We start from the raw sequence: 13,202 nt of genomic DNA on the forward strand, positions 1-13,202 counted from the left end.
GGTTCTGTAGTGTGGTGGGTGCATCGGCATGCAGTCCCAGTGCCTGCTCCCAGATGTAACTGAGTCAAATGCACTTGGAGTCTAATTTTGGGGGTTCAGGTTATGTGTAGCCAGTGGTGGGCACAGTTCCGATAATCAGATAACAGATAATTATCGAAGATAATGTTTTCATTATCGGATTATCTTTTTAGATGACTTTAAAAACTATTATCGGACTAATTATCTTCCGATAAATTTTTTTCCAATAACTTTTAGACCGATAATGTAGTAAACAAAGCTGAACACCGACAAACATTTTTAAAATTTTAAATCAGTTGAGCACCTACCTGTTAAGAGTTTCATAACAGATGTCTGCTTCTAGGAGAAACTGCTCTATCCTCTGCAGGCAAAAAGAACTGGTTACAAAAAAAAAGAAATCATTTCCTTTAACACCATACTGATACGCGGGCAGTGTCATCCAGAGGCATACATTTTTAACTTATGGTTCAAATTTTAACCAAACAAATTTCAGACAAGTTATTTAAAATTACTGTCATGTCTGAAGTTTTATCACTTATATGTTTTAGTTTTAAAGTAATGCGCTAATTTTTAAGGTTTTAGTGAGCATATGCTATGCCCAGCAGTGCATTATGTGTAGGATAGGGTAATCTCAATATGTTCACGACAGGACAAATGCATTTCAGACACTCTGTTCAGGCTCCACGGACAACAGCATTAAACTCTAGTGCCTAAAACTCTCGTGAATATATTCTCTGGGTTTATAGACATTGTTATTGTATTTGCGTTTGATAAATTCCACACATCTTAAATGTAGCAGACACGGATTATCTGGAATTTTGTTTTGGCAAGTTTTCACGGTCTCTACTGCCATCTACTGGCCAGTAGTGTTCATGGCAGTTCATGGCAGTATTTGTCCTGAAGCTGGGCAGACACTGTATGATATTTTAATCACTGTACTCGGTTTCAGTTCAAACTGTACCACAGAACCGCACGGTGTCAAAGTTCAGCACGCCCGATTTATGTTCTCACACACATTGTACATTCAAAAACCACACGTCGAACTCGTGTTTCCAGAAGCAAATCGTAAGCTTTTTTTTCAAACTTAATTTACAAAAACTCTCGATGGGAGACATCAAAGTTTAAAAACAAAACAAAAAACATTACAAGACAGGTCTGCGGTGTTTGCACATGCACAGTGCGAGCGGTTGGATGCTTGTAGCTCTTCAGCAGCAGGATACACTCACGACAGCCACCCAGAATAATATCAAACAAGTTTGATTTTCATTCAACCATATGATTGGCGATCAGGAGGTGGTCGTGAGATGTTAAACGCAGCTTGTTACTCCATGTACACTACACGATGCAGGGCATGCGATTAACCTGAAACTTGGTCCAAAAAAGTATCGCACAAATGAAAAATCATCTGAAAAAGGGCCAAAACTCATACAGTGTAAAGCCAACATTTATGTGTCAAGACAATTTTGAGTGCACGTTTTACAATATAATAAAACGTGCGCACAACATCATAAAACGTGCGCACAACATCATAACACGTGCGCACAACATCATAACACGTGCGCACATTCTCTCCACATGCAAAACATTTTGCGATGACACTTCCAGGGCTCCGTAAAAATGCCTGTTTTTACAAAAGCACATTTATCTGTAAACACCAACACACGACACACGTCACATTAACGTGTTGGTTTCCATAATGAATGACTGAACCAATCAGTGTTTAGCAGAGGCACTTTTACCCAGAATTCTTTGCGATCTGTCTGTTTGTTACAAAACCTCAGAATTAGTGCATTATTCAACATTAAAAGATATATGTTATATTTTAACTTTGTACAAATGACAGAATTGACATTAATGGAGGTATTCTACTGGTATTAATGTTATGTATAAATCAGAACCATAAGTCAGCACTGCTTTATTTTCCAAGACCTCTGCCTGACCGGAGCATTGTGATTGGGTACAGAGCTGGCTTTGTGGCTGCTCTCAGGGTGCCTCTGTGCTGGAAGCTGTGTAGTAAACAAGAGCTTCCAGCAGGAGGCAAGATGTTCAAAGACAGAAGTGCAGGCTCATTGTTTGGGTCTTTTGTCACTTTTGATGCTACCAGAAGTGATCGTGGTGTTAAAACTCAAATTCAGTTTATTAGTAGTTGCAAATGTACCAGAGACAATACTGGAATTTATTGGTTATCGGTTATCTGTAACTTCTGATACATTTTTGGGTGGTTTACCTTGTATCATTTTATCTTTATCAAAGATAACTTTTCAGTTATCTGATTATCTGTTATCAAAGTTAATTTTTTGGTTATTGGGTTCAATTCCCGTGGCCTTTCTGTGTGGAGTTTGCATGTTCTCCCGTGTGTGTGTGCTCCGGTTTCCTCCCACATCTAAAGACATGCGGGTTAGGTGGATTGGAGTCTTTAAATTGTCTGTAGTGTGTGTGTGTGGGTGTGTCTATGCTTGTTTGTCTGTTTGTGGCCCTGCGACAGACTAGCGTCCTGTCCTGGGTGTTCCCCGGCTCACGCTCTATGACTGCTGGGATAGGCTCCAGCCCCCCGCGACCCTTAATTGGACTAAGCGGTAGAAGATGAATGAATGAATGTGCCCACCACTGTGTGTAGCAAACCTGCCTACTGGCTTGGCAAATTCTATGCATCTGTACATCACACTTTTCCTGGTGCCATTTTGTGAACACCACAACTCCCACGGAACCATTGTATTGAGGAGTTAATTTTATCATGTATGTCAGTGACATTTGACATTTACCCAAAGATGGCATAGTTTTATGGATGGAAAAAAAAAAATCCAACAAATTCAGTCAGATTTGCTCAGAATATGTGAACTCCATATAACTGACCAAGAAGAACAATGCCTGATAGCAGCATGTTGTATTCGTGTTGTATCCCTGCACAGCATAATTTCTTGCTTTTGTAATAGTGTGGCCTGCAGTCAGTGCACATTGTATAATTCTTTTTAAATGTATTTATTTTTAATGAAATGCTGACCATGTTTTGCCACCTAGTAAGAGACCTGAATTAGGTGTTTTCAGCCAGTCTGGAACCAGGATATTCACCACCAAAAATGCGAAAAGCAGAACTAGTATGTCTCCTTTGAGCGATTTTATCATTATGGCCGTACAACATGGCGTCCTCCTTGAGGGGGAACTCCCACATAGATATAAAGGGCTCATTGGGCCCCACTTAGCGGCAGCTCTGTGACTTAGTGGTTAGCAAAGCTGACTCACAGCAAGAAGGTCCCAGATTTGCTTCCAGCCTGGTCTTTTCTGTGTAGATTTTGCATGGATAGATGGATTCTACGCTTATGAAAACACATCAGTTTGTTATTGCACTAGTGAAGATGGTAGATGTTATGAATGCTATATTCCATTTCTGAAAATAAACACCCCTAAATCCTCCACAGTGTAGCTTTAAGTGTTGGCACAGTGGGACATTTCTGGGCTCATTTCGACACGCACATGTAAAGTAGGGCTTTTATTTGCATGCAGTGTCTGTGAAGTCTTGTTGGTAATCACGCGGTTCTGGTGGCCACTGCTCGTGTCCCGCTGTACCAGTATCCCTATTTAAACAAATGTACAAGTGAATAACTGGAAATTGTGTTCAAAGATGTCAAATGTGGGTAATTCACTGGAACAGACTCTTTCAGAGTCTAAAATATCAAAGCTGAACAATGTGTTTTTGTAAAGTTCCTGCATTTTGTAAACCCATTTGATCACTCACCGACTGACTCCGTTACACCTTTGCATGCACTTATAATTACAAGGACCCCCCACCACCCCCACCCCCAACAGATTTCAGGCAATCGTTATGCACAAAACTGGAAAAAAAAAATCCTTTTCAACCAGCCTGTTTTTATCTTTGTCTGCAACATTGTGTTAAACCTCTCCACATGTCGTCTAACTGACCGTAGTTGTTGAATTGAGGAATGTGTTTGGGTAGCTGTGTGGTTGGACTTGGCCTATGTCAGAGTGTTGTTTTCTCATGTCTTGGCAGTTGTTGGAGAGAAGGAGAAGATGACTGACTGTGTCAATGTGCGTACAAGGGACAACAAAGTCCACGGAGAACTGTCAGTGGCCGAGGTGCTGGCTCGCCTGACCCTGCTGAAACAGTCCCGCTGTCGAAACGCAGAGGAAGAATTTTAATTGGAGAAAATGAGCAGCAAATCTCATTTCAGCACATCAGAGCCGCAGACGGATCAGGGACGGTACACACGAAGACGGGAATGAGAATGTGAATTACGTTGACCTGCAAATAAAACGAAGAAATGAGGTTTAAAACCTACTAGAAAGCAGACAGAGTTGCCCTCATGTCATCTTCAGGGATGTAAGTAAAAGTGCATCAAAAGTGAAAGTGGTTGAAGAATTTACCTGAAGGGAATTGACTTTGATAAGATTTGATGCAAGTCTGTCATACTGAATGTTATGTGACTGTGGCTCTGAATTCTTTACTTAAAGTTTGTCTCCATGGGGAATAAAATTGTTCCAGGAGTGAAGAAAATCTGTGAATGTGAATCTTTTGTTCTCCTCACATGGTGATCAGTGTTTTGTAATAATGGTTGCCATAGAAATCAACAGAAAGCATTATTACCTGCGCAGCGCTGCATGAGCACCTTACTGTAATCACACACGCTCGTGTGTGCGTGTGTGTTTGTTGGGTTACAGACTGGTCAAGCAAAAATCCAAAAAACAAATTTATCATGATACAGTTGTGTTCAAAATAACAGCAGTGTGTACAGAAAGTGAAGAAAAAGGAATATTAGGCTGTTCAAGAAATAACAGCGTCTGCATTTTTCTTTGTATATGTAACTATTTTAGAGTGAAATCAGCTTTACCGTCTTGTCAAATTACATTTTTCAACTCCAATAAGAGTTGATTTTACAGTGTGAATCACTGTGATTTAGTACTTGTCAATCATGGGCCCCTAGAATCCTTCTCCTTATTCTCCCGTTTTCGACACCCTACTTGCTCCACCAGGCTTCACCATCTTCACAGCGATTCAGTTTTTGGGGGCCGTCTGACAAGCTGTCTGCGGCCCGTAGACCCAAAAAGAACAATCTTGCATTCATCAGTCCACAAAATCTTCTGCCATTTCGCTTTAGGCCAGTCGGTGTGTTCCTTGACCACTTGTAACCTCTTTAGCACATCTCGTTTTTTTCAATAATATGGCTTTCCGAGGGCTTCGTGTCCATAGCTTGGCTTCACATAGGTGTCTTCTAATTGTTACAGTACTCACAGGTATCTAGACTGTCTTTGATCACCCTGAACCTGATCGATGGCTGAGTCTTTGCCACTCTGACTATTTTTGATCTATTTGAATGGTGGTTTTCTGTTTTTCTTCCACATCTTTCTGGCTTTGGTTGACATTTTAAAGCATTTGGGACCATTTTAGGTGAGGAGCCTATTGTTTTCTGCATTTTTTTGTATGTTTTCCCCTCTCCAATCAACTTTTTAATCAAAGTGCTTTTCTGAACAATGTCTGGAACCACCCATTTTGCTCAGACAGAAATGCACTACATACAATACCAGCATGGACAACGTGTGTGCAGAAGAGTAACCCTCATCAACTCGTAAACCATTTAAACTGTGCGCAGCTTTGTGTAAGTGCGCAAAGAAAATTTTGAAATGTTCAAAATCTCCATCACGCATTAATTACGGAACTTCACATGAACAGTCACAAAAAATTCAAAAACACTGCATGGCGGTGATTGTGTCAGCGCACCGGATTACAGCGCAGCTCCTCAGAACAAGTATAATGAGATGTTAAATCTATTATAAACATACTTTTACAACTACTCTAAGAAGTAATGAACATTCAACTGTTTTACCAAGCTATTACATATAACATGAACAAATTACCTTTGGACTGTTCCAAATGCGTTCTCCACCTCATTAGTGCACGAGAGAGAGAAAGGGAAAAAAAGCGGCAGATGAAACGGTCCTCTGTGGTTCCGGAAGCGATTATAGGTGTTTCAACAGCCAACTCTGAGAGAAAATGGTTAATCCGCTATGAAAAATCATTATTTTATATATGCAGCGTCCAGCACACAAAGTGCAGCGTCAAGCAGAATAAAGCATGGCGTCCAGCTGGGAACACAGTGAGTGGGATCGTCACAGTGAAGTGTGTGCAAGTGTGTGGATCAAAGTCGTGCAAGTGTCAGGGCACCTTAACACACTTCTTGTAATTTTGCCTCTGGACATTAGTGGCTCCCACCCCTTCCTGTTTCATTGTATATTTTGGGACTTGGATGCTAACCACCAATCTGAGGTGACAATTAGATGTCTTTGGTACTAGGGTGCTTTGGGGGATGCTTGAATACAGTGAGAATGTGGTTTTAGAGAGACTCAGATGAAGAGTATCAGTTGCGTTTTGAGGGAGCATCAGCTACGACATTTTGGCCAGTGGTGCTTTCTTTGGGGCATGATCCGCCACACATGCTGCTCAGTGTTGTGGACCACAGGGCAGAGATCACCATAGCCTTTGCCATGTCGCACATGGAAAATGAATGCACAAAGTGGCAAGCCAGGATGCTGGTGAATCACCATGGTGACGAATAAAAAACAAACTTTACACATTCTAGCAGTGTTACTGGCAAAACTAGGATTCCTGTCCTTTTTTTATGAACAGTAAGACACTGTCACGGTTTGTGCTGCACTCTGAACTATTGTCAAAGGTGTGCATGCACTGTGCTGCAGCCTACAACCCCAGTTCAAATGAAGTTGGGACATTGTGTAAAATGTAAATAAAACAGAATACAATGATTTGCAAATCCTCTTCAACCTATATTCAATTGAATACACCACAAAGACAAGATACGAGGTCTATTAGAAAAGTATCCGACCTTATTATTTTTTTCAAAAACCATATGGATTTGAATCACGTGTGATTACATCAGACATGCTTGAACCCTCGTGGGCATGCGAGAGTTTTTTCACGCTTGTCGGTTATGATTCGCCTGTGGGCAGTCTTTGAGTGAGGAGTCGCCCACCCTCATCGATTTTTTCATTGTTTAGGAATGGCTCAGAGACTGCTGCTTGTTTGATCAAAATTTTTTCAAAACTGTAAGGCACAACTGAGTGGACACCATTCGATAAATTCAGCTGGTTTTCGGTAAAAATTTAAGGGCTGATGAGAGATTTTGGACTGGTAGTGTCGCTTTAAGGACGGCCCACGGCGCCTGACGGCGATCTGCACTTCGAGGCGGCAGCGTCTCGCCGTTTCAAGTTGAAAACTTCCACATTTCAGGCTCTGTGGACCCAGGAAGTTGTCAGAGAACAGAGAACTTTCAGAAGAAGTCGGCATGAGGAGTTTATTCGGACATTCCATTGTTAACAGACATTTTGTAATGAAAGAACGTGCGGGCTGTCGCATGCGGGCTGGACCCGACCACGGAGGGTCGCAACAGGAAAAACACCTCCGTTGGAAACCTTAACAGGCAAGTTGGAACATGCCCAAGCTGTTAAACAATTTCTCAGTTACTCATTGTTGAAAGCCATCAAAAGCCGCCTGAATTTTACAAATGGTTTTCAACACGGAGGTGTTTTTCCTGTCGCGGCGCACACAGATTCGCGAGTCGTCACGGAAACGACTCGGGGAATTTGCGCGCGCGTCTTTCATTAGAAAATGTCCTTAAACAGTGGAATGTCTGCATAAAGTCCTCATGCCGGCGTCTTCTGAATCTTCTCTGTTCTCTCACGACGTCCTGGGTGAATTAAGCCTTAAATTAGTATGTTTTCAGGTCGAAACAGGCCGACACAGTGCCTGGAAGCGCTGCGCGACGTCCTGCTCCGTGGGAAGTCCTTACACCGACAGAAACACCTCATAATCTCTCATCAGCCATTAAACTTTTCACCGAAAACCAGCTTAATTTCTCGAATAGTGTCCGCTCGGATATTCCTCACAGGTCCAGAAATTTTGATAAAGCAACGCGCGCCGTCTCGAGCGCGTGTGAAACAAAGGAATTTAGCCGAGAGGGCGGGACCACATCTCACTCAAGGCCTGCCCACAGGGAAGTTACGTCATCGACACGCGTGAAAAAACTCACGCATGCGCACGAGGTTCAAGCATGATTGGTGTAATCGCACGTCATTCAAATCCATATAGTTTTTTAAAAAAATAAAAAGGTAGGATACTTTTCTGATAGACCTCGTATTTAATGTTTAAACTGATAAACTTTATTGTTTTGTGCAAATATTTGCTCATTTTGTAATGATGCCTGCAACACGTTTCAAAAAAGCTGGGACAGTGGTATGTTTACCACTTTGTTACATCACCTTTCCTTCTACAACACTCAGTAAGCGTTTGGGAACTGAGGACACTAATTGTGAGTGTCATGATTGGGTATAAAAGGAGCATCCCAAAAGGCTCAGACATTTACAAGCAAAGATGGGGCGAGGATCACCACTTTGTGAACAACTGCATGAAAAAAATAGTCCAACAGTTTAGATCATGTTTCTCAATGTTCAATTGCAAGGAATTTAGGGATTCCATCATCTACAATCCATAATATAATCAGAAGATTCAGAGAATCTGGAGAACTTTCTACACGTAAGCGGCAAGGTCAAATACCAACATTGAATGCCCGTGACCTTGATCCCTCAGGTGGTACTGCATTAAAAAACCGACATCATTGTGTAAAGGATCTTACCACGTGGGCTCAGGAACACTTCAGAAACCAATCAGTTAACACAGTTCGTCGCTACATCTACAAGTGCAAGTTAAAACTTGTACCATGCAAAGCAAAAGCCATACATCAACAACATCCAGAAACGCCACCCGCCATCTCTGGGCCCGAGCTCATTTTAAATTGACAGATGGAAAGTGGAAAAGTGTGCTGTGGTTTGATGAGTCCACATTTCAAATTGTTTTTTGGAAATCATGGACATTGTGTCCTCTGTACAAAAGAGGAAAAAGACCATCCAGATTGTTACCAGCACAGAGTTCAAAAGCTAAGCATCTGTGATGGTATGGGGGTGTGTTAGTGCCCCATGGCATGGGCAACTTACACATCTGTGATGGCACCATCAATGCTGAAAGGTACATCCAGGTTTTGGAGCAACACATGCTGCCATTCAAGCAACGTCTTTTTCAGGGACGTCCCCTGCTTATTTCAGCAAGACAGTGCCAAGCCACATTCTGCACATGTTACAACTGCGTGGCTTCGTAGTATAAAGCGTGGGATACTAGACTGACCTGCCTGCAGTCCACACCTGTCACCCACTGAAAATGTGTGGTGCATTATGAAGCGCAAAATACGACAATGGAGACCCCGGACTGTTGAACAACTGAAGTCGTACATCAGCAAGAATGGGAAAGAATTCCACTGACAAAGCTTCAACAATTAGTGTCCTCAGTTCCCAAACGCTTATTGAGTGTAAGGAAAGGTGATGTAACACAGTGGTAACATACCACTGTCCCAGCTTTTTTGAAATGTTGTTACAGGCATCCATTTCAAAATGAGCCAATATTTGCACAAAAAACAATAAGTTTTATCAGTTTGAACTTTAATATCTTGTCTTTGTGGCGTATTTAACTGAATATAGTTTGAAGAGCCTTTGCAAATCAAGTGAGTATTCTGTTTTTTTTTTTTTACATTTTATACAATGTCCCAGCTTCATTGGAATTGGGGTTGTACTACATAAGAAATCACATTCACTTTGTGATAGTTGCGGGTGCCACCATGGTCATGAAAATTTGGGGTACAGTAATAAACAATCTCAATAACTCACCAAAAATCAATATTGTTGTTTTTTCCTCTTATTTGTAGATGCCAAACATGGAATTTGGACACTGTATAATTCAAAAACATTGCAGTAAAATCCTGATTATATCATGATTCTATTGGTCACTTAGGCTTGTGTGCATTTTTCTTTGTTTTCAGCTCTCTACAGTAATTCTCAGGGTTCTCAGGTTTTTACAGTAAATTTCATATAGTTTGTTTTTTTTTTTTTGCCTGTTTTCACCTTGTTTTTTCCTTCTTCTTCATTGGCTGTATGCAAAATGTGCTCTACTAGAGCAGGTGCTCAAACCACAAAGACACAAAACAAACATTTCACATGTTTCATCTTTTATGTGCATGCAGTACATGTGACAAAGTAGGAGATCCAATGGCATTTGGATCACTCATTAAAAGAGCAATTAGTATGGTAGATCGTGAGGTATTATGTGGTGATTTTGCTCACATAACTCGAGATGTATTTATAAGTTGTAGATATTTAGTCACGTCATGTTTGTGTCCATGCACTGGTGCTGCACTTCACGACGATCAGGTCACACACACCATCCAGGACCCAAGGGGGTTCCTGGATGGCAACCACCCAAGCAGAAAACCGATCCATCCCCACCTCTCGAAAGTATCAATGTACCTGCTGCAGCCAGGTGACACGTGGACCCTCCCTTGGTCCTTGGTCTTTTCCAGGAACTGGGGGTCCTCATCACCCTGGACAATCTATCACAGGGTCCCTCACAGTGTGTGTGTGTGTGTGTGTGTGTGTGTGTGTGTGGTGTGTGTGTGTGTGTGTGTGTGTGTTTGTGTGTGTGTGTGTGTGGGTGTGTGGTGTGTGTTGTAAAATTGAATTGACTTGACCCAACAAAAAAATGTATTTATTTTTAGATTTTTTTTGTGTGTGTGTGTGGGTAAATAGACCTGAAAATGCACCAGAATGCATCTGAGAATTACATTTTTCTGCAGAAGAGCCCCCTTGCAAGGGGCATCAGGCCTTCGGCCCCTACCAAAAATTTTCTTTTTTTTTCCAAGGCTCACTTTCATCACTGAAATTATAAGTGGATTGCAAATGACCCCGCTCTGTCATTTTAGTTTTTCAATGGCTTGGTCTCTTGAGGGTCATGTTCCTTGTTTGAGACTTATTCTACATCAGTGTATTAACATTTGAAAGGTCTCATGTAGGATTACATAGCACTTCAAAATTACCAATATTTATCGGATTACTCAAGGACTCGACAGCTTATTTAGATACTTATTATGTTTACCCTCAATCTCAGTTCTCTTTTGTACCCCTTCCCCTTTCCCTTGGCCCTACCCCTATGTCTAACCCTTTAAAACAAGGGGTAAGGTGAAGGGGTATGCCTCTAGCCCTATGAATTGAGACACCCCTCTGCCTTAGGAGAAAAAAAAACTGCCCGTGTCAAACTGCCGTCTTCACTGTTTGTTAACATGGCAACCGAAATGCAACTTGTTGCAGTAGCCTGTTTGCTCTTTTTATTTTCTCGCCTTTCTGCGTAAGTGCAAAGAAATAGAAGAAGTTGCAGATTTCTTCAACGCATTGCATTCATGTCATGTTAATTAATTTTATTAATTTGTAATTTATAATAATTAATAGTATCAGTAATTAATTAATTAGTAATTAACTAATGTTAATAATACTAATAATTAATCAATAATAGTAATAATTAATATTGTTTCATTAATCATTATTTGATTGATTAGTAATTAATTAATTAGTAATTAAAATAAACACTTGAAATATATCAGTCTGTGTGGAATGAATGTATACATTATACAAGTTTCACTTTTTGAATGGAATTACTGAAATAAATCAACTTTTTCATGATATTCTAATTATATGACCAGCACCTGTATGTATGTTATGGGCTGCATCTAGTTCTGTTAACCCTATATTTCTTTTTCAAATTCTCCAATTTCTTGCATCCAGCCCTATTTCCTTTAGAAATTTCCTTGACAAATAATAGCAGGACGTCAGGTTATGTGTTACACATATACGTACGTGTGTGTACATATTTTCCAACTTATTCCCAATGATGAAATCTCATTTTCTGCCTGAAAGCTTATTAGGAGCCGAGTGTGTTCAGGGCTCCCTGTTTGCTTACAAAATACACACACGTTACAAAACCTTGAAATCCAAAAGCAGGGATTGATATTATCCAAAGATTTATGAAAATACAAATTAACGTGCTTATCTTTTATCACGATTTTCTCCATTGTGAGATATAAAAGTGTCTTATCTTAGTGTTCTTGTGTATATGCATTATAACACCTCAGTACATGAGCAGAGTTAAGATATTCGCAATATGCATCCAGCAGCATACATGTTGCTGTCATAGGTAACTGCCTGTAAAGTTTTTTTGACAAGTTATAACTTTCTAAACAGTGTAATTTGTAATGAAAGCCGCTTTCATTTGTGCGGCTCTTCGGCGCCATGTTTGTTTCTTTGGAGACAGCAGTAAGCTCCTCCTGCCCCTCTAAACGGAGAGTGTGCATCCAGATTCACTCCATTTGGAGGGGTTTGTAGCCCTCTGCCTACCCCTCCACCTCGCTCCAAAAAGAGAATTGAGACACCCCTCTGTCTCTTGTGCCCGCGCAAAACGGAGGGGAAGGGCCGAGGGGTAGAATTGAGATTCAGCCTTAGTGTCATACGTCATGAATCTTCAACTTTAGTATGTTCACATAGACTTGTTTTTCAGGAGGAGTACTGGAGAAGAGGCTTTCAAGAAGTGGCCTCCCCCAACATCTACAACAGCAAACTGTGGGAGACCTCTGGTCACTGGCAACACTACAGTGAGCACATGTTCTCCTTTCCTGTGGAAGATGGCATCTTTGCACTCAAGCCAATGAACTGCCCAGGACATTGGTAAATTAATACTGTATTATGTACAAACGCAGTTCCAATGAAGTTGGGATGTTGTGTAAAATGTAAATAAAAACAGAATACAATGATTTGTAAACACATATTCAGTTGAAAGACAAGATATTTAATGTTCAAACTGATAAACTTTATTGTTTTTGTGCAAATATTTGCTCATTTTGAAATGGATGCCTGCAACACGTTTCAAAAAAGCTGGGACAGTGGTATGTTTACCACTGTGTTACATCACCTTCTAACAACACTCAGTAAGCGTTTGGGAACTGAGGACACTAATTGTTGAAGCTTTGTCAGTGGAATTCTTTCCCATTCTTGCTTGATGTACGACTTCAGTTGTTCAACAGTCCAGGTCTCCGTTGTCATATTTTGCTCTTCATAATGCGCCACACATTTTCAGTGGGCGACGGGTCTGGACTGCAGGCAGGCCAGTCTAGAACCCGCACTCTTTTACTACGAAGCCACGCTGTTGTAACACATGCAGAATGTGGCTTGGCATTGTGTTGCTGAAATAAGCAGGGACGTCCCTGAAAAAGACGTTGCTTGGATGGCAGCAT

At 40.9% G+C, this 13,202-nt stretch overlaps 2 protein-coding genes across 2 annotated transcripts in view; both read left to right on the forward strand.

Annotated features, from left to right (window-relative positions):
* The window catches only part of tars3 (threonyl-tRNA synthetase 3), a 69,704-nt gene extending 65,185 nt beyond the window's left edge, over positions 1-4,519 (forward strand). Inside the window, 1 exon segment of the mRNA XM_034185749.1 lies at positions 4,025-4,519. Within this exon segment, the coding sequence (XP_034041640.1) occupies positions 4,025-4,173 (149 nt within the window). The 3' untranslated portion in view covers positions 4,174-4,519.
* Positions 4,520-6,103: 1,584 nt separating this feature from the next.
* Positions 6,104-13,202, forward strand: part of LOC117503589 (threonine--tRNA ligase 1, cytoplasmic-like) — a 37,080-nt gene continuing 29,981 nt past the window's right edge. The window contains exons 1-2 of the mRNA XM_034162848.1: positions 6,104-6,125; positions 12,396-12,636. Coding sequence (XP_034018739.1) covers positions 6,104-6,125; positions 12,396-12,636 — 263 coding nt within the window. The remainder of the gene's footprint in view (positions 6,126-12,395; positions 12,637-13,202) is intronic.

This window comes from Thalassophryne amazonica, chromosome 2, assembly GCF_902500255.1.
Source record: "Thalassophryne amazonica chromosome 2, fThaAma1.1, whole genome shotgun sequence".
Lineage (NCBI taxonomy): Eukaryota > Metazoa > Chordata > Actinopteri > Batrachoidiformes > Batrachoididae > Thalassophryne > Thalassophryne amazonica.